Source organism: Coenobita brevimanus, chromosome 35 (assembly GCF_032717465.1).
Source record: "Coenobita brevimanus isolate Jiangsu-jjx chromosome 35, ASM3271746v2, whole genome shotgun sequence".
In the NCBI taxonomy this organism is placed as follows: Eukaryota; Metazoa; Arthropoda; class Malacostraca; order Decapoda; family Coenobitidae; genus Coenobita; species Coenobita brevimanus.
In genome coordinates this window covers 564,225-586,714 of record NC_136988.1, presented here as the reverse complement: position 1 = coordinate 586,714, position 22,490 = coordinate 564,225, and the positions used below count along the sequence as shown (strand labels likewise).

Sequence of the window (22,490 nt, the reverse complement as noted above, 5' to 3'; positions counted from 1 at the left end):
TTCCTTGGTGATTTAGTCTGCATATCACACCTCAAAGAGAGAGAGAGAGAGAGAGAGAGAGAGAGAGAGAGAGAGAGAGGTTAGAGCTTGAATTCTTAATGTTGGGTGAGAGAGAGAGAGACAGGTTAGAGTTTGAATTCTTAATGTTGGGTGAGAGAGAGAGAGACAGGTTAGAGTTTGAATTCTTGATGTTGGGTGAGGGAGAGACAGGTCAGAGTTTGAATTCTTAATGCTGGGTGAAAGAGAGACAGGTTAGAGTTTGAATACTTGATGTTGGGTGAGGGAGAGACAGGTTAGAGTTTGAATTCTTAGTGTTGGGTGATAGAGAGACAGGTTAGAGTTTGAATTCTTACGTGTTGGGTGAGGGAGAGGCATTTTAGAGCCTGAATTCTTTACTTTCTCTAATGTTTCAGGGTAAACGGAACCCATCTTCAGAGAGTGTAGCCCAAAACATTAGAGAAAGTATTCAAACTCTAACCTGCCTCTCTCTATACTGGTCATCTAACTTTCAATGTTTTCCACTACTGGAAATGTTGGGTGGGACAGACATGTTAGAGTTTGAATTCCTTATTTTCTCTAACGGGCTATATAGAACCGTCTTTAATGAGTACAGCCTGAAATGTTAAGAGAAACTAAAGAATTCCAGCTCTAACCTCATAGCTCAGTGGATGCAAATGACAATGCTACAGCTCTAAATCCTTTCCACAATTTCTCTCTCTCTCTCTCTCTTTTAATATGACTAACACTAAGTTCTGCTAATTTCTTGTAACAGCCCATAACTGAAGATGGAGAGATGTTAGTTTTACACTGTTAGAGTAAAATGGGGTATAAGAGTATAAATATATAAATAATTCATTCTTTCATTCATCATCTAATCCAGCGTTGCCCCATGAGGAACATAGGAGCCCGGGGCTAGGCAAGTTCGTTCTGACATTTAAGATGACAGTGATCAGCCTCACTCATCCGAGTGGCATTACGTGAAAAATAAACCCCAACCACCCCTTGGATATAAACTAGTGATAATAATAATCCATCCACCCATCATCCAATCCTACACTGCCCCATGAGGAGCGTAGGAGCCCGGGGCTAGGCAGTTGGTCTCGACATTTAAGATGAGAGTTAAATAATAATAATAAAGGTTACATTTGACCACTCCTACCGTAAAAGTCTAAGGGGCATAAAGACAAATACAGTGTTGTATATAACCATGCAGAGAGAGCACGAATAAGATGGCAAAATGTCATCACAATGAAGGGGTGAAACAAAGTAAGTTCTACAGTGCTCTCAAAAATCAAAAGTGTCAGATAAGCAAAAATAAACAAAAATAATAATAATAATAAAATAATAAATACTACTACTAACAAGAAAATACTACTACTACTACTACTAATTGTAACAATAAAAGTAAAAACCGCAACAACATTCACCGGTATGGCAACTTTGCATTGTAAAATTATTTTGAATATTTCACTCAATTTGAAAATCAGTTACAGGAATGAAAACTTTTTATTTTTATGTAAAATTAACCCTTTCAGTACATGGATATTTTTCACACTTCTTCCCGTGACTAGTTTACTTATATTTTAATCTTACATTCTCTTTTCTATCTATCTATAGCCAGACGCCTTAATCCCATAAGAGGTGGCCATAAACAAACTGCCTCCATGTCGCCCTGTCCCCTACCAGTAAGCTCCCTCATCCTCCCCAACTCACACCCCTCATTTACATCTCTCCATCCCATCCCTTCATCTCATCCTTGGTCTCCCTGTCCCCCTCCCCCCCATCTTACTTACCTACACTCTTCTAGTCAGTCTCTCACTCTTCATCCCCTCCACAGATGACTTTACTCAGCTTAGGACTGACTTCAAACTGGAGGAGTTCGTTAATGTCATTTCCCCTTCACCATCACACACTATGACAACACCCACCTCACTATCACACACTGTATTCTTCCTATCACACACTATTACAACACCCACCTCACTATCACACACTGTATTCTTCCTATCACACTATATTCTAACACCAACCTCACTATCACATACTATATTCTTCCTAAACTAAGTAAAACAATCAGAAGGCAGTAAGAATAAAACAAAAAAAACTACCTGCCTACCTTGGTATACAGTATACCCTCAATATAACTAACTAACTGGTACCAGACCCTCAACTTTAAAGCCAAACGCCACGCTATTCGGTAATTTTCCAGGCATCGTGGCTTTTACTGAACAAATATCATTAAATACAGAGTGTTGTTCGGCCATACAGTCATACACAATAACATACAGCGGGGTTGAAATGGCTCCTTTTCTCAATAAATGCTCTATTTATGGCTCCTCTCACGATGCTGGCCACCCCGAGACTGATGCTGCATTCTACAAGATGCGGAAGAGTGTGTGTGCGTGTGCATGTGTGTGTGTGTGTGTGTGTGTGTGTGTGTGTGTGTGTGTGTGTGTGTGTGTGTGTGTGTGTGTGTGTGTGTGTGTGTGTGTGCATTTACTTAGTTGCCTAGTTGTAGTAGACACGTGAGTTTGTTATTGCTTGTGATCGTAACATACGATTTTCAGCCGTGTCGTGCTACTATTTCTTAACAAAGAATCATTACATGTTTCTCGTAATACTATTTATTTTTGTTTTGATGGACAAATACCTGAAATGGATGTAAAATAAAGCTTATCGATATTTAAGGATGGAAAGAATAATAACCGTCCCAATACAGAGATTGTAGACTCAGCCCACCAATTTTTGATTCTATTTGACTATATTACAGCCTCTCTTCCTTGTAGCCGTGAGTAAAATAATGTTGTTATAAATTCTCTCTTCCTTTTAGTGACAAAGAGGGCACATAATGTGACTGGGGTTTAGTTGACCTACTTCGATGCTGAAAATTAAATAATCTGGTGAAGAACGGCAACTTTTCCTTGGTTAGTGACATTAGGAACTTGCCCATCAACTCTACACACCTTCACCTGCCACTCAAGCCAGTCTTCACTTTATTTCTGGTAAGGATTTTTGGTGTTGCAGCTCTTTATAACAGCTTTAATGTCTTTTCAGGTACATGTTTATTGTGTTATGCCATTTTAGCACTAGTTAACACCCTTCATTTAATTTTGGGTAGGGCCTGTTTGGTGTTACAGTACTTTATGATAGGGTAGGTATGCGTCCTACCGGAACGCTCCACTATTTTTCCCATTGATTCTTAACCTCACACTTCGATGTTTCACGAGGTTTGGGCGGAACATCCAAGCAGCAAAAAACAAGGATTTACCGTACATAAAGTTTTGCGCATCTGAATATCTCTACCATCCATCCATCCATCCAAGAGCTAATCCTTTTTTACATCATCAGAAGTGTACAGGACTCAGACAAATTGCCTCCACATCATCCTATGCCATCAGGCTGCCCTTCCTCCACCTCACACCAATCTCTCTCTGCCTCATAATAATTTAGGGGGGGATCTGCCAGTTACAATTGACACATAAGCAGACTGTGTTTAAAAATCCGCATGCTATAGATATGGACTGTGTTTATCAGAATACTATCTATCTATCTACTGCCAGATGCATTAATCCTGTAAGGGGTGGCCACAAACAAATCACCTCCATGTTGCCCAGTCTCTGACAGTTCACTGCCATCCCCCCCAGCTCACACACCCCCTCCCTCATATACAGTACCTCTACACGGCAATCCTACATCTCACCCTTGGCCCCCCCCTTCCCCTTCCCCCTTCCACCTCACTCACATACACTCTCCTCGAATACATTACAGAAATATAAACCTATTATTGATATTTCATAGGCGTAAAAGGAAATCACCACCTTAAAGCAACTGGTGTGGCTGACATATCAGGGTTCTTCTTGCTCCCCAGACCCTACCTCACCCCATTCTTAGGTGGGGTAAAAGGTCTGGATGATGATGATGACGACTGAATGAAGACAATGATGAAAACAATGACAATGACAATGACAATGATTCTGACTACTGTGGCAATGACTGTAATAATGTCAAAAGTGGTAACATATAATGAAGAGTGATGTTATAGGTTTGATTCCCAAGAGATGACCAGAGGTGCCTCAGTCATGTCACCAGGGGAGTGTGCTGGTGACCAACTCTTAAACATACTGGACAATGGTAGCCTGGCCTCGAGGAACTACACCTCAAAATCGGCTAAATGAGACTGGCCAATACCTTATCATTACAATGTCACAGGATATATACAGAATGGAGGGTGGGGGGAATATTGGTTGCAGTTGTTGCTTAACCCCTGTCTGCCTGGCTAAGCAGACCCATTGACCTCAGGTAAGAGACTGCTGCTGTGGGGCTGTTCTATAGGCACAGTACAGTACAGTACATAAACCATGTAGGGATCCATCACCCAAATGTGATACACAGCACCTCACCAAGGACGGACCAGAGTCCTTCCCATGGCAAGGTGCAGGAAAATATGGGAGGCCCGGCACCCAGGTGGAGCAGCAGCAGCTTTGCTCCAGCCAGGGTGCACGACGCCATCACACGTAGGCTCCTCATCAATACCTGGGAGAATATTTAGATATAAAGGCATTTCAGATAAAGCAAAATATGGATTTTTTAATAAAAGCCGATGGAGCAAAAAGATGGATAATTTCATCAATCTTTTCCATCTTTTACACCCTAACCTGGACTGTTAAGGGCAGAGTGGAGAACAGACATCAACAAGAATCACTAGCAGCGGAAGGGAGAGGGAAGGGTGACAGGGATACATGCAGGGAGAACCACAGCAATGTCAAATCACCCAGTACAGTACTATACACCTCTCACTTTAACTTGGCCTAAAATTACTCTCTCTCCATCATGAATAACAATACTAGACAAACACCACAATATTACGCTTGTAAAGATAAATTGGTAGGAAAAGGATTAAGCCAGAGTACTGCATTTTAATGCTATGATACTTGAAATTAGTTGCAAAAGGATGAAAATTTGGGTCATGTTAAGGTGAACAGACCACAATAAAGCAACACACTGTCCACTGATAACAAACCTCTTAACCCCTTCAATGCCAGGATGTGCTCTAGTGTGTACTGTGCCGTGCTGTCACTAGACTTTTTTATTCAACCTAGGAACTATCTCTACTAGTGAACAGCAACCAGTTGTAACCCCAGGCTCATCTGCATGTACACCTAGTGGACTGCAGGCTGAAGTTGCCCTCCTCCTGCAGCCCACCATCCACCTTTCAGGGGAATAGGGAGGGATTTGAGAGATGTCTGTATAACCAGGCAGTGGAGCCGAATGGTTATATCAGTGCCGCCACATGATGTGGTCCCCCTAAAGCAGCCATCCAGTTTTGAGGAGTCTTTACAGTACTAAGGTGAATAAGAGTGTTGGAGAGGGATGCCTTCATGTGGTGTCACTGATTTCACCAACCTCACTGTACATTCACTGACTTCAGTTCCCTTGAAGACCATAACTTTACTCTTCCCTACATTCACCTTTACATTCCGTTTCTTACACACTCTCTCAAACTCATCCACTAAGCCTTGCAGCTCCCCTTCGTCTTCACTTAACAGCACAGTATCATCTCCAAACACTACCCTCTCTCATTAGGGCCACTCCAACATCCACTGCCCTACCTTATATCTCTTTCATAACCCCATCCATGTACAGATTGAACAACCATGGAAACATGACACATCCTTGTTTCAATCCAACCATCAAATAGGAAAATTCACTCAGTTCACTATCCACATGCACTGCAACCTTAGCACCCGCATACATACTCTTCACAGCATTCAACAACTTCCCATCTACTCCATATATTCTTAATACTTTCCACAATCCTTGTCTGTCCACCCTGTCAAATGCTTTCTCCAAATCCATGAAGGTTGCATACAACTTCTTTCCCTTCTCTAGAAACTTTTCCACTAAAGATCTAAGAATGAATATCTGATCTACACAACCTCTTCCCTTCCTAAAACCTCCCTGTTCTTCTCCAACTAAATCTTCTGTTCTTTCTCTAACTCTGTCAATAAGTATCCTACCGTATACTTTTCCTATTACACTAAGAAGACAAATGCCCCTATGATTACCACACACTTCTTTTTCCCCTTTTCCTTTGTACAAGGGAATAATTATACCTGACTTCCAATCCTCTGGGACTCTACCTTCCTCCCAGGCCAATCTGCACATCTTCCACATCCATTCTACTACTATCTCTCCCCCATGCTTCAGCATTTCACCACACACTCCATCAATTCCTTGGGCTTTCCCCATTTTGACTTTCTTCATTGCTTCCACAACTTCCATCCTACTGATTTCTTCCTGTCTTCTCACCTCCCTCCTTCTCCCAGCCATTCCCCAGCCATTTATGCTCGCATTACTTTCATTCTCTATGTTCCACAATTCCTTAAAGTGTTCTCTCCATCTGCTCACTTTTTCTCCTTTCTCCACTAGTAATCTACCATTTTTATCTTTCACTTCCCGACTAACTTCACCGCCACCCTGCGGCTACCAAATATCCCACCATTTTTTTTTTTCTTTTTTTAAATGCAAGAAAGAGGAAACCAGTGACCAGAAGCCCACAAGATTGCTCCCTCCAAATAAAGCCACCATGTAATAGCATGAATAAAAATTGTCAATGGCCTAAATTACTTAACATCCAAACTAAGAATGAATGAAAAAAAAATAAGGTAACACTGTAGTATCACTGACTGTGGTTCATGAATAGGACACATATAATGAGGGAAGTTTGCAATGCTACTAAAGTATCTGAACTATCCACTCAGTTCTTGAAATTGGCTCTCTGTTGTCTTTGTTTTTTCTTGAAGAGAACAATATTGTGGGCTTTTGGCCTTTGATTCCATCTTCTTTGCTTAAAAAAATAAAAAAATAAAGCGTCCATCTATCTACTATCGGGCTATTAACTCCTTCAAACATAAAACACAGAGATGGAAATAGACACCAATACACCATAACCTGGTAGCTCTACTGCCTAGGTATACAAATGTCCTTCAACTCCCTCTCTACCCCTCAAAGGATGGATGGCAGACTGTGGGAGAAAGATAACTTCATCCTGCAGCCCACCAGGTTCATGTACATTTGAATCCGGAGCCACAAGACGACAAAATTTTCCTTCTATTTCTGCCACTCAACGACAAAAATTTTTCCATTCTAACCCTACAACTCTCCAGATGTTTTTATTTGACTCTGAAGATATATATATGCTTCAAACAGCCCTTCAATATGATAACTCTTCCTATCTATCTACCTACAGCCAAACTTCTTAATTCCATAAGGGGTGGCCACAAACAAATCACTTCCACATCACCCTGTCCCCTGCCATTTTGCTGCCTTCTCCCCAGCTCACAACCCCTTCTCTCATATACCTCTCCACTCCATCCCTCAACTTCTCTTTCCACAGTGAATCAAATGGTCAGAAGGTGGCAAGAACATAGTTAATTCATCTCTGTAGACGGGATTAATGCAATGTGATTTTCTCCAATATACTGTTGACAAATTCAGCACATTCTCATACCCGAGCATTTACTTTATGTATCAGCCTACATGTCAACAAGTGGACCGGCGGAGGGTTGATGCTCCTCTCCATAACACAACTAAGTCAAAGACAAATGGCCACCCCTTACAAGATTATGGTGTCTGGCTATAGGTAGACTGATAGATCACTAATCATTCACATCTCCCTGTACCAAAATGTTGCCAAAAGGAGACAGATTAAAAGCCTATACTGTGCATTTTTCCCCAAAGCCATCACTTCTACTTCTCTTTCAGCTAATAACAGTAAAGAACTGATCAAAGTATGCAAGCTAACTCTTGAAACCTGACTTCAGTTTTACTCTGTTGTTGCTGATAGGAGTTTTAGTGATTTGCAACGCTGCCTACTTCTTCCTTCACCTTTATCATTCTTTTTGTGTGTCTGCCCTCCTCTCTTCCTATTTCTCACCATCATCCACTCACCTGATGTAGTGCTGTCTACTTCTTCCTTCACCTTTATCGTTCATTTTCCGTCTGCCCTCCTCTCTTCCTATTTCTCCAATGTTTCCTGTCACTTTTTATTACTCTTCTTTTCTTTTCAGGTGGCTTTACACTGAGTGACAAGCCTAATGGTTTCCTGTAAGCCAGGAAACCATTTACAATGCTGGGTGGTAACCACATAACCAACCCATACGTGTTCCCTACGTGTTAACAAGTGAGTTAAAGGACGGTTGGTGTCCCTCCCTGTAAAACAACTAATTCAGAGACAAAACAGCCATCCCTTATGGGATTGTGGCATCTGGCCATAGATAGATAGATAGATAGATTCCAGTGAGAAAGTAACTGAATGATATGTCAAATTCTCGCTGTTTAAAAGGTCTAAGGTGAATAAAATAAACTGGATACAGCAAGTATAAAATAAGTCACCGGACTGAAGGGGGTAAGATTATTATTGGTTTTGCCTAATTTACAATAATGGTTATATGAAAAAAAATAAGAAAATAAAAAAATAAAACTCTTGATACTGTATTTTGGAACATTGTGGAACACATAAACAACATATAACATGGACTTACGGTAACTGGCACACAACCCCAACGCTAAAAGGAAGCTGTATTGCAATAAAGGATGTACTGTCTCAATTAAGGAAGCACTGTCTCTCAATAAAGGAAGCACTGTCTCTCAATAAAGGAAGCACTGTCTCTCAATAAAGGAAGCACTGTCTCTCAATAAAGGAAGTGCTGTCTCTCAATAAAGGAAGCACTGTCTCTCAATAAAGGAAGCACTGTCTCTCAATAAAGGAAGCACTGTCTCTCAATAAAGGAAGCACTGTCTCTCAATAAAGGTAGTACTGTCTCAATAAAGGAAGCACTGTCTCTCAATAAAGGTAGTACTGTCTCAAATAAGGAAGCACTGTCGAGAGGTAGCATGGTCTCTCATGATGGAAGCACTGTCTGTCTCTCATCTGTCTGGCAATAAAGGCAGCACTGTCTGTCTCTCAATAAAGAAAACACTGTCTCACAATAAAGAATGCACTGTCTGTCAATAATAGAGGCACTGCCAAAGGAAGCACTGTCTGTCTCTCAATAAAGGAAGCAGCCTCTCAATAAAGGTAGGACTGTCTCTCAATAAAAGAGCACTGATTCTCAACAAAGGAAGCACTGCCTCTCAATAAAGGAAGCACTGTCTCTCAATAAAGATAACACTGTCTCAATTAAGGAAGTAGTCTCAATAAAGGAGGCACTGTTTCTCAATAAAGGTGGCACTGATTCTCAATAAAGGAAGCACTGTCTCTCAATAAAAAGAAGCAGTCTCTCAATAAAGCAGTCTCTTTCAATAAAGGTAGTACTGTCTCTCAATAATGCATGTCTGCATGTTGAAAAAATTATCCTGTACCATCCTAGTCAGCTTAATGTCTACTGGTGGATTTGGAGGAGTCAATTATTCAGTAAAGTCAGGCACTATTTCTTTTCAATACAGTGTGCACAGGAACATGTTAGTAAAGAGTTTATTGGTTGGAAGAGTCAAGATTTATATAGTAAAATCAAGCATTATTTTCTCCCAATACAGCGTGCAAAAGAATATGTAAGTACAGAGCACAATTTAGGATGTAAGGCATATTAACATCCCTGTTCTAGCTTCATGGAATATAAACCTACCTACTACTGATAAAGTGTCGGGCATATATACGTAGATGGTGGCGCCTGGTGGTTTAGTGGGTAATTAAGGTGCTCCAATTGGATTGAGCCAGTGCAGGTTTATATCCAAGGGATGGTTGGGGTTTACTGATCACGTAATGCCACTCAGGGATGAGTGAGGCTGGCCATTCTCATCTTAAATGACAGGACCAACTTGCCTAGCCCCGGGCTCCTACGCTTCTCATAGGGCAACATAGGATTCGATGGTGGATGGATGGATGGTGTTTTTTGATATCACTGGTGCAGCTTCATGGAATTCAGCATACCTACCATTGACAAAGTGTTGGGCAGATATCAGGCTCCTACGACCAGAGGGGCATAACCCTCGAAATGGCAGAAATGTACATTCTGCTGGGAAAAGGTAGTTCAAACCTTCCTGTACGACATGATGTGATTTTTCAGGCAAAGATCGACCATATAGCAGGTGGTAGGATAGGCTAGAATTGCTTAGTTTCACGTACGGAAAACCTCCGTTTAACTCTTCATACGAGGGCCAGAGGGGCGGATGCCTCTGAACCCGGGCAACCAATGAGCGTTCCTATCTCGGTACGCACCCGCTGCTCAGCCAATCACGAGCCACCCACCGCACACCAGCCAACACCGCACATCTCAGTGAACACATGAGACGTCAGTGGCCAGGCTGTTGTCGCCATTTCCTCTTATTTTCTGTCCTTATTGGATGGATTATACCTTTTGCTGTGAGTGACAGTGACAGGGAAAGGGATGAACAACACAGCATACTCACAAGTCTCAGGAAGCCAGAAACTTGGAAAAACGCAGTGACAGATGAAAAGGGACAATGGACCAGCCTATACTAGGCAAGCTAATCAGACATGCATTAGAGGAAGAGGGGGCCATGGCCCATGATGACAGTGAGTCAGACTCGGAAGATGATTTCCTCAAATACTAACCCTCCCCATCAAACCACTTGAGTACATTGGCCTTGAAGGAAGTGTAAGCACACAAATTTTGTTACTTCATATTTTTAAATAATATTCATCATCTGTAAGTACTGATGGTAGGTGGTGGCAACCATCATCCACTCACTTGATGTAGTGCTGCCTACTTCTTCCTTATCCTTTATAATTTTTTTTCTGTGCCTGCCCTCCTCTCTTCCTGTTCCTCCCATCTTTCCTGTCACTTCTTATTGCTTTTCTTTCCTTTACTGTACAGGTGGCTTTACAATGAATGACAAGCCAAATGGTTTCCTGTAAGCCAAGAAACCATTTACAACACTGGGAGGTAACCATATAACCAACCCATACGTGCTCCCTACATGTCAAGAAGTGGTTTGATGGAGGATTAGTGCCCCTCCCCGTAAAACAAATAACTCAAAGTCAAATGGCCACTCCTGACGGGATTATGGCGTCTGGCAATAGACAGATAGATAATCTGTAAGTATACTTTTCAAGTCTCAAAAACAAAAACATAAGTAAAATGCAATAAAAATATTAATTAAAGGTCAGAAGAATAAGATTTTGACAACTTGCTATACTCATAATAGTAATACTTTATATTAACTAGCTTTTCCATTCAGGAATATTTTATGGGTGGCTGTCATGGAAGGGGGGGGGCAAACTCCCCCTCATAAAAAAAAAAACTCCATTACAAATTTTTTTTCCAAAATAAATGGGTGAAAAGTACTTGCTGAGACAATCATTTTGGTATAATTACGATGAGTTTTTGGTTCAGGCTCATTATGCCAACGACTCTCCAATATCTCAAAATACAGTATACTTAGCATGGGTTACGTCCCTCTGGCCCTAGGAGCCTCATATACGAAGACTGGTAAGTGTTTTTTTATATCACTGGTCTAGCTTCATGGAAGTTAAATATACAGTACCCTCGCGTCCAAGACGGGTTTATTCAAGACGTTTCACATCCGAGACAGAGATCACAAATAATAATACAAAATATTGCTGGAATACGGTTGCATACGTCCAATACAGAACCAACGGTTTATAACGGCCCCAATCTGAGAAGATACAGCTATTACGGTCTCATCCGGTCCAACATGGTTCCCGTGCCTGGGAGAGTGATGTGGTTGAGATGTTGTCCAATTAAATATTGGCATCTGATCACGTGACATGCAAGCGGGACTTGTTTTTGTCTCTCACCAGAGCATTGTGGACATACTGTGTGTTGCACTCAGCGTTTGTTCCTAGGTTATTACCTCTCCTTACGTAACCATGCTTAGGAAACCGTCTGCTAACTCCTTGAAGCACCGCCATCTACCTCAGGATACTAAACCGGAGATAAGCTCAGAAACACACACTTTCAAGGTGAGGAAATTTGTTTTGGTGCCAAAATAGGTCTAGGTTGATGTTTTTAGTGGCACTATTCAAAGATTTTGTGACAATATTAATTTTTTCCATAAGGTCTTCTGTTGGTCCAAGACATTTTTTTTGTCCTAGACGGGACCCGCAGGCGACAGTATTACCGTCTTGGACGCAAGGGTACTGTACCTACTAGTGATAAAGTGTTGGGCAGATATGTGAAGAACAGTAAGTACCTTTTAATATCATTGGTCTAGCTTCATGGAATTTAAACAAACATTGATAAAGTGTTGGGCAAACATATGAAGAATGGCAGGAGTTTTAAAAAGGTAAGTTGTGTGTGGTATGCAGTGTGAATAAAGAAACAGCATGATAATAAGGCCAACAAAACATACTCTAGAGTGCTTGTTCTAACCTGACAAAGATCCCTAACCCCTCTCAGATCAACTGATGGCCAAGTTAAGTCAGACTGAAGGGTTGATTTGACAAGCACTGAGGAGATTAACCTGACAAAGATCTCTTACCCCTTTTGCTAGACTGATGGCCAAGTTAAGTCAGACTGAAGGGTTGATCTGACAAGCAACCATGGAGATTTTTCCTGCCTTATAACCACAATTTTATATTCAAATTGTGAGAATGGTTCTGTCAGGTGAAAACAAATTGGTCAATAATGAAAAGTAAAGATGAAGACAGCAGGGAAGATTGGTTAAAACTATAATGCAACATCACCTGCAACACTGCAATGGACAGTAACTTCAAGAAGCAAGGTAAAGCGTCCCAGCATAAGAAACCACCATTCAAAGGAAGCAGAGGATAATTTTTACACAGTATATGGGTTAAGTACTGTAGAGTAATACGCTTCAAACCACATGCAACAAATGAGTAAAGTAATGTACTTCTAACCACATGCAAAACTCTATTACATGCAGTATTTAACGTAAATCTATGCATGCCGTCAGTTTAACCTCGTATGGTGATAGTTATGGATTCATTTAAATTACAAATGATACAGCAAAACAATGCTCTCAGCTGCCTCAGGTATTTTGGATATACTATTCTTCCCCTTAATTCCTCTATGCTTCAACACAACGGAAAGAAAGGTACTGGGCTACGGTGTATGGGGAGAGGGAAATAATTTTTTCCTCCCTCATCAAACTGCCTTTTGAATCATATCAGTTTTTATCGAACATTTTCAACATTGCTGATATACACCTTATTTTTCTTTTTTCTTTTCTTCTTCTTTTTTATTATTAGTGCACATGCATACACTGGCCACACACTGACATTCTTAGTGACAGTAATGCATATCATTTTGAAATAAAACACACATGCTCTTTTGTACTTAAGACATAACTCATTAGTATTACTGGTATTTCTACTATATGTATTCTGGACGAAAGTAATTTATAGTTGATGATGGCTACTTCTGAATTTAGGAGACACCAGGCAAAGGACAGGGTGAAATGGAAGTGAATTATTTGTAACCACCCCTCCCAGGACTGGGGCATAAAGGCTGAGATTGTATTAAGAGATCTAAAGGAGACGGAAGCTTAAAATTTAGCTCTACTGATGATTGCATTGCACAGAGGCTGCATACAGTGGTACTGCAAGCAAAGACACATACTTGTTGCTTCTATAACCAACTCATTAACAAAGACAGCAATTAATGTGTCACAGACGAAGTTAAATAAATACACAGATAATTCCTTTGACAGTTATAGTTGTAGGTAGGTAGTTTACTGTGGCTCTCCAGCATTTAAAAGGGATGGGAGCCAGACCAGCCATGCACAACTAACACTGCACTCAGCATCACACATCTCTGTCTCTGCTTCTTATTTAGTACAGGAAGTGCTTTGCTACTGTGTCAGTCCACCACCTTTCAAATTCATATTCAGTGTATCACAGAAGAGTAGAAAAATCATGGTAATTTTTAAAGAACTATGTAAACTGAATTGACCAAACTTTGACCAATAGTTCAAAGTATGTGCAGCAGCATTAAAAGCATGTGATGTAGAAATAGAAAGCAATTGTATACTGTACTAACCAATAAAAAATAAAGTGTGTAGTTATAGTAGCTACTGTACTCAGGTATAAATCCCTAAACAGCAAGAGAGAATAAATTTGTAAAAGACCCTCGGTAGGAAGATATTTAACGGGACTCATTTTGTTCCATAGAAATAAATTAATAAATAAAATGAGCCAAACAAACCAGTGGATAACATGATCTATCCTGAACTGTTTTATGGAGGCTCATGGATGGTAGGCACATTTTGCAAGATACTGAATTTCATATTGCTGTAAAATACTCAATAGAATAAAAAACAGAGGATCAGTGGAACCAAATTTTATCAGTCATGAAGTCTGCAATAATGAACAGTGACTAAGCATAACAAGGGCAATGGGAGGGACATCCAAAATGCAGGGGGAAGGGGCACTGTGATGAAATATACAAATCTATACTGTACTGTAGCCATATTCTCACTGGCGGAAGATGCTCTTGTAACATTTCTTCCCTGAAGACATATTCTGCCAACTGTAACCTTATATCCTATTGTATGTTACCAATTTAAACTATGTCAGACTTAGGAATCTTTAAGTGATGATGATGAGGAGGAATCTTTAGGTAACATACAGGGGAATAGGAAGCTCCACCACACACAATATTCTGCAAAGGAAGATGTGCTACGAATCTTCCTACACCAGTGATAATAAGACTGTGACAGCAAACTGCTCACTGGAAACCAACTTTGGCTTCATACTTGCTTCACACTAAATGATTAGGAATCCCAAATCAAGAACTGAATAACCAAAATGTGTTTTCCAGCAGAGAAACTGATACATACTGTAAATGGATGTTAAAGGTGCAATATCACAAAACTGAAGCTTATATGCTGTACACAATATTATGGGTTACAGATTATTCCTCTATTTATGATACAGCATAGTACTTACGGGACAGCGCAGTACTCATGACAGAGCACGGTACAATCTGGGGATAAAGTTACTGAACAAATAATGATTTAGACCTGAGCATATGGTGATAGTGAGTGTGATAAAAAGAGTGAAGGGTAGCAGGGTGAGTGAAGCAGTAGCAAGCATACCTAAATCTCCACTAGAGGAGGACTCAGTAAAGCTGGGAGTTCCCTCAGTCCAGGTTGGGGTACTGCCCTCGCCCGAGAGCGGGGGGGTCCAGGTGAGGGTGCGCGCGGGCGTTGGCCCCACACTAGAGTCCACACTCAACGTCGACCGCGAGTCTGTCAGGGGCTCCAGCTGCACGTCACTCACGCTGCGTACACAACACCCCCACCTGTTAGTCCCCAGGCGCGTGTGCATGCATACACACACACACACATAGACTCACACACATATACACCTACCATCCCAACAATGATAGGTACAAAATTGCACACACACATACAAATACACACACTCACACACAAACACACACACATCCCTTCCCAACACTGACATGTACCAAAATGGATGCACATATACACACACACTCATATACACACACAAACACAAAACACCCCAACACTGACGCACATAAAAATGCACACAGACACACAGAAACATACATATATAAAACAAACCACCCCAACACAGCCACGCACAAAAGTGAACCACACCCACGAAAAACCACACCTGGGTACCTTAACTGTAAAAGACTATGAAGTGGGAACAGGCACAATACCCAGCCATCATGCCACACTACATGGTTAATGTACACTAGCAGGTTATGTTATATATTAGTATAAAGAAGTACCATGCCAGAGTACAGACCAAGGTGGAAGGTTGGTGGCATGTCACTGCTTGTCACTGTTTGTTGTTCTGGTGAAGATGTGCCGGATTTGTGACACTCTAAACAAATCAAACTTTAACTAACACCAAGACATTCATAACTGCTATAGTAGTCTTCTAACTAAGAACCTTGCAAATTAACCTTGATGAAACAGAACAATTAGATTAAGAAATTATGCATAAATTTACATCTAACATATGCTACTGGAGAAGTATTGAAACTGAAACTTACAGCCCAGGAAACAATCATATTTCTGGGTACAATATTTATCCCACCAAATAAATATAACATCACACTCAGGTTAATTAGTCCCATTCTCTCCTCTACACACATAATTTGAAATTCTAGCTGCTAATGCACATCAAAAATAAAATCCTACATCACACCAACACTCTTATATTAAACGTCTATCTGACTGATCTAAGCAAGGGTATTCCTTAACATGTAATACTCTGAGGACCAGTACTACTGGGAGGTGGAAAAGCAGAAGTGTAGAGAGATTGGTGCAAGTGTTACAAACTATTAACAAAGGATTATTATTATTATTATTTCTCCTATGCTCCTCATGGGGCAACATAGAATTGGATGATGGATGTATTATCAAATTTCATATGCTAATTTATTTAGGACAACCCGAAAGATCAACCCTATTCCTAAACTGTCAACCACCTGCTAAAATCCTTATATTTGAAAATGATATGCAGTATTGCACATTACCAGCACCGAGACCGATCAGGAGTACTTGAACGTATATATATTCATTTGCATATACAGTATTTCTATTTTCATGCCTAAAGTATGAATGACAGGAAAATGTATCTAGAGCTATGACCATAAATGGATGAGTTTACAATAATTTTTTGGTATTAGGATTCTGATTTGATCACAATGGTTCCAATTTTCTTAGCCATTTACTCGAGGGTGAAACATGATGATGGTATGTACAGTTAGTTTCACCTGTGCCAAATGAAGGGTGTGCATTAATCAACTGCATCTATCAATCACTTGTAGCCATCAATTAGTTGCATCTATCAATCAGTTGCATCTAAGGCACAACTGATGCCAGAGTTCTGCTGTAGCCTGCACAAACATAAACACGTACAATATTTACTTTTCCCAAATTTCCTTCTATTAAAAAAAAAAAAAAAAATCATCTGTAAAGTCATGCATGCATTATGTTTTTTTTTATCAAATCAATACCACAGGAAAAAGGATAATTTTTATGAGGCACTTAGAAGACAAAGCAGATATGGTATGTGGGGAAAAAAATAAAAGCAGAACATTTCCTATAATTGCATACCAGCTTTCCCTTCTAAACACCTCATATAACACATTAACTGATCCATTAAAAAACAATTGCTTAAGGGGGAAAAAAATTAGCAAACCACAAAAACGCTCACTGTAGCAGTACTAGTTGCAACCCTAGGCTCATCTCAACATGAACCCAGTGGACTGCAGACTGATGCACCCTCTTCCTGCAGTCCACCATCCTCCTTGCAGGGGACAAGGAGGGAGCTGTGGGACATTTGTATAATCAGATAGCAGAGCCACCTGGTTATGTTGGTACCACCACAAGAAAGCATCCCTCACCAACACTGCTCACTGTAAAACCATCAATCACCCACAAAGGCAAAGATATACATTTCTGATCAACTGCACAAATGCATGGAGATGTATCACTTCACACTGCCTTGGCTCACACGATCATCATGTCTCTGATATGGCCCAGTATAATAACAGTAAGTCCTTATTATATGTTGATGATGTCTTCCAATATACCACAACACTTTCCATTATCTAATTGGTAATATAGTATAAATGGAAGGAAAGTGGAAAATCAACTTTAAAAAAATATATCAACGGATAATAAGGACTTACTATAGGCCTTTCTTAGCATATTTCTCCATGGGGGTTAGTAGTTGTTGATGTTGCTTAACTCTTGCCTGTGTGGAAGTGGGAAATATAAAGAGGGTTATCTACCGGGTGGACACTGCAGCCGCTCCACCTAGGGCCACAGCGCCACCATGTGTATGCTCCTCTTCAGCGTCCTAAAAGTGTTAGTAAACAACCTCGTCCTGAATGTCCTGGCTTCTTTGAACTGCTGGCTGCCTTTCCAATGTTAGATCAATGAATCTTCAACACAATCGGGAAACACTTACCTCGAATAACTCACATGCTAATTACACTTTTCCAGTCAGTCATAAGAAGGTGGCACAGTTTGAGAAGTGGAATTTGACGTACGTGGCATGATCACACTGCCGTATAGGTTACAATTTGAAGATATACTGATGTCCTAAATATTTTCTAACTTTAAAATTAATTCACTTTAAGTTCTATTAATTAAAGTCAGTAACAGAGTTATTTTTGCTCTTCCCATCCCATTCCAAAACCTATTAACCCAACTTCAAAACAAAACAATACAAATTCCCAGGACAAGGCTACACAATTTAAGATACCAATTAACCTTTTCTTCATTAAAGGCTTCTTTAACCACTTAGTCCAAAACTTACTGTCCTGGCATCAGGTTTATACAGTAACTTCATATCTAACTAAAGAAAGAATGGAAAGAGACAGACATATATTTCTTCCTAAGTCTTGGAGCGTCTACTTTACCTTAACGTGCAAGGCATCATAAGATTCAACAAAGAGTTAAATCTCAGAGGATAATGCTTTTGCAATGTCATCTTTCCTGAGAACAAGCCTAACTATGCACACAAGGCAGAATTGTCAAAACAGGAACAGGTTATATGCATCTTTACTCCTGAATAAACTATGGTATGCTAACAAATATATTCTCACAGCTCAACAGACCAGCAGGAAGGTCTGTTTAATGCAAGTGGCATATCACTGCAGTCAAGTACCTCGGAGGTGAATGGGATCTGCGCACATAGAGAACCATATACATGAGTGTGAGGACAAAGAGATTTACTTATGTACATACAGTATTTTAATTCCATCTTAATATCAGCACCCACAGAAAAAAATCCTATGTAGACGAGACCACTTCTGCTAAAAAATGTTATCAATACTGTCATTCACTGTGAACAGCAGTCTTTATAGATGATATTGTTTTATATGGTTGTTGTTGCTTAACCCTACTCTATTTGGCTGAGCAGACCCGCTGACCACAGGTAAGCAACTGCTTCTGTGGGGCTGTCCTATGGTAACAGTACAGTTATACTATGTAGGGATCTGGCACCCCCTTGTGGTAGACAGCACTTCACCAGGGTGGGACCAAGGTCCTTCCCCCTGTGAGGTGTAGAGAAATACAAGGGAGTTTGGCTCCTGGATGGATGACACATCTGCTCCACCCAGAGTGCACAGTGCCACCAGGTTTAGGCTCCTTGTTAGTGTGTCTCTTCATTAACACCCATCTGGTGACAGCAAGAATATACTGAAAAACAATTAAATCAAAATAATTAAAAGATATCAAGCTGGTTAAGCCCCGTATCTGTAAAAGTAGTGACCAAGGTGACTACTACCATTCACAGTACTTCTGACAATGTACAGATCCGATGTACTGAAGCTGGTACATGTGCTAGTACATACGATACTGCTATGAAATGCACCACAGGTAGTCTTTGTTACACGTGGCAGTGATTAGCCCTAAAATATCACCAGCTTATACATATAACAGATTCTGAATTTGGCTGTGTTATCTTGTTTTTGCTTTCTCTTGGAGGGAAAAATATTATGAGCTTATGGCCTTTAGTTACTTCTTAAGAGAGAGAGAGAGAGAGAGAGAGAGAGAGAGGGGGGGGGGTGCAGTTTACACACGGTGGTGCTGTCTACCCAGGATGGAGCGGCCATGACATCAAGCTGAGAGCCAAACTTCACATTTTCCTGAACATCACTCTTGGGACAAACTCTGGACCAATATCCCTGAACCTCACTCTTGGGACAAACTCTGGACCAACCCTAAAGAGGTGCTGCCTACCATAAGGGTGTTCCAAGTCCCTACATGGCGTATAAACTGTGCTGTACCTGTATGACGGTCCCACAGAGCCAGGTGCTTGCTTGTGGTCGATGGGTCTTTTCATTCAGACAGTCTGGGGTTATGCAAAAACAAAAACATACATCTGCTACAGAAAACTTTACGAAAACAAGCAAAACAAGCGCACAGGAAGCAATGGAACTAGACAAGGAATATTTCTTTAATTTACCAGGAACTTAATAATGGCTGAGAGAGAGAGAGAGAGAGAGAGAGAGAGAGAGAGAGAGAACTTAACTGACTGGCAGCAGATCTTAAACCTTGAATAACAAAGATTACTATACAACAGCCAATCCCTTGTGCAATAACCAAGACTTTCACACCCAATAATAACTAATACCGTGGACAGAACAGCCTGCAGTATTGTACACAGGTGGATTTAAAGAAACAAGATGAATTATGGAAGCTCAGTATGAAAGCATTTTTGAGGGGACTAAAGCTTTCACTGTACACTGTCCTAAATCCAATACATACTGTTCTAACTCACTGCATACTGTTCTAAATTCAGCACAGTAATAATCATAGGTGTAGTATAGGGAGCTAGTGTTTTGTGATTATGTTGTTGCTGTTGCCTGCCCCAATCTGTTTCGCCAAGCAGACTCATTAACCACAAGTAAACAAAAGCATCTAGGGGGCCATCAACAGGTACACAAGGTAAAAGGTATCTGAGCACAATATCCGTGAAACATTATGACTGCACAAAACGAAGGACACTGAAATATTAGTGGCCGACCTAGCACAGGTCGGTTGCACACACTGGTAGCACACGTTGGTAGCCCTGCTGTTAGGTGCATGCCATATATCAGCAGCCAGCCAATATATATGGTACGCATTGGACCCCCTGTGCACTGATACTGTTTTTTATCTTGTGTACAGTAGAGTATAGGGATCTAGCACCCCCTTGTCCCCCTTGTAGTGAACAGCATCTCACTAGGGTCCAACCAAGATCCTTCCCATGGTGAGGTGTGGTAGGGAAATATGAAGTAGTTTGGCTCCCAGGTGGATGGCACAGCTGTTCCACGTAGGCTGCACAGTGCCATCAAGTGCAGGCCCCTCATCTTTAAACATGTAATGCTACAAAGACATGCACCTGACAGGTTGGTGATGACTGGCTGAATGCAACATATATTTGGGGGAGAAATTTCAGCTGGCAATTAAGCTTCGATTCATATTACCTGGTATTTTATTTGAAATTGAACGATGTTATTCGGACATGTTGCAATCAGCCGATCATCACCAACCTGTTGCATCTTTGCCTCAATAAAAAAAAAAACTGAGTATAGATATCTTGTTCAGTCACCTGCCCCTGAATGATGACTACAATAATGTTAACTATCCTACACCACAAAACAAATGAAGGAAGGAAATAAAGCATTACAATTACATCTACTAACAAATGGATAACCCTTTAAGTACAAGAAGTATTACATGATCTAGGATGCCAAAATAACTTACTCTGCTGAAGATCTAAGGTATCCTAACATACCTTAATAATGCTAACCTAAACCTAAAAGCATAAAAAAGCACTACAATCCTCCAATAACTGCTAACAAATGCATAACCTTTAGAGCGAGAGATTTAGAGCACTAGATCTTTGTTGATGCCAAAATAACTAATTCTACGTACAATCTAGCGTGCTCTAAAACAAATATTAATTAGTTGTGAGCATAAGGACAATATCTCAGGATCTTATTCTGACCAACACCATATACATATATAAATGTAATATCTTTCTGCTGATGAACCACGCTACATCTATCTACCTATCTACCTACAGTGAAACACTTCAATCCCGTAACAGGTGGCCATAAACAAATCGCCTCCATGCTGCCCTGTCCCCCACCATTTTGCTGCCCTCCTCTCAGCTCACACCTCCGTCTCTCATACACTATAGCCTACATATGAAGCCAAAATAAAACAGTGATTTGAAATGTCCTCTATTCCTTACAGCACAAGATGATCTGAAGGTTACTGTAGACAGGGGGACCACTGCCTGCAGTTATCTGGGAAATTTTTAATGTGCTTTACCATATGTTTCTCATCAATGGCTATCTATCTATCATTCTATCTATATACAGCCAGATACCATAACTCTGGAAATGGTGGGCACAAATGAACAGCCTCCATGTAACCTGTCAGACTCTATTTAGAAGATTTTTTCACTAAACAAAAGTCCTCTTCTTCACAAGCAAGGTACATTTAATAATATACCTAGGCTTGTATCTGATCCCAAGAACCTGACTCCAGACAGCACTGAGGGAGCATCTTGGCTGTGGTACTGTACTAGGCAAAGCAAGGGTGGTACTGGTTTTCTGGAGAGATTAACACACAATCTCTGGTGACAACTGAAACACTGCTTCTTTTCTTACATCACACTGTCGTACTGTACCAGCCAAAGTAAGGGTGCTACTGTCTTTCCAGATAAATTAACACACAATCTACAAACAATCTCTGGTGACAAGTAAACACTGCTCCTTTTCTAACATCACACAGGCTAATATTCCAGGTTTTTTGCACCTGACTCTGCCAACCATCACCTGCTATCAACCTCACTGTTGGCTACACATCCCTTTGTCTAAGCTACTAGGCTGCAAGAGATGGGCAACTGAATCCCTTGAGTCTGCTAGAACCTTCTCTGAAATAAGACTGAGTTCTGACAATGGCTAATAATGTTTCATCTCTTCATGTTAAGCTCATAAACTATACATTTTAGGTGAGATACCGTTTTGACCATGCAGATCAAGTGTAGCCAGACA

The 22,490-nt window shown here is 40.6% G+C and overlaps 1 protein-coding gene across 1 annotated transcript in view; it reads right to left on the bottom strand.

Annotated features, from left to right (window-relative positions):
* Positions 1-22,490, bottom strand: part of PIP5K59B (Phosphatidylinositol 4-phosphate 5-kinase 59B) — a 198,714-nt gene that overhangs the window by 52,259 nt on the left and 123,965 nt on the right. Inside the window, exon 19 of the mRNA XM_080269673.1 lies at positions 15,043-15,227. Within this exon, the coding sequence (XP_080125799.1) occupies positions 15,043-15,227 (185 nt within the window). The remainder of the gene's footprint in view (positions 1-15,042; positions 15,228-22,490) is intronic.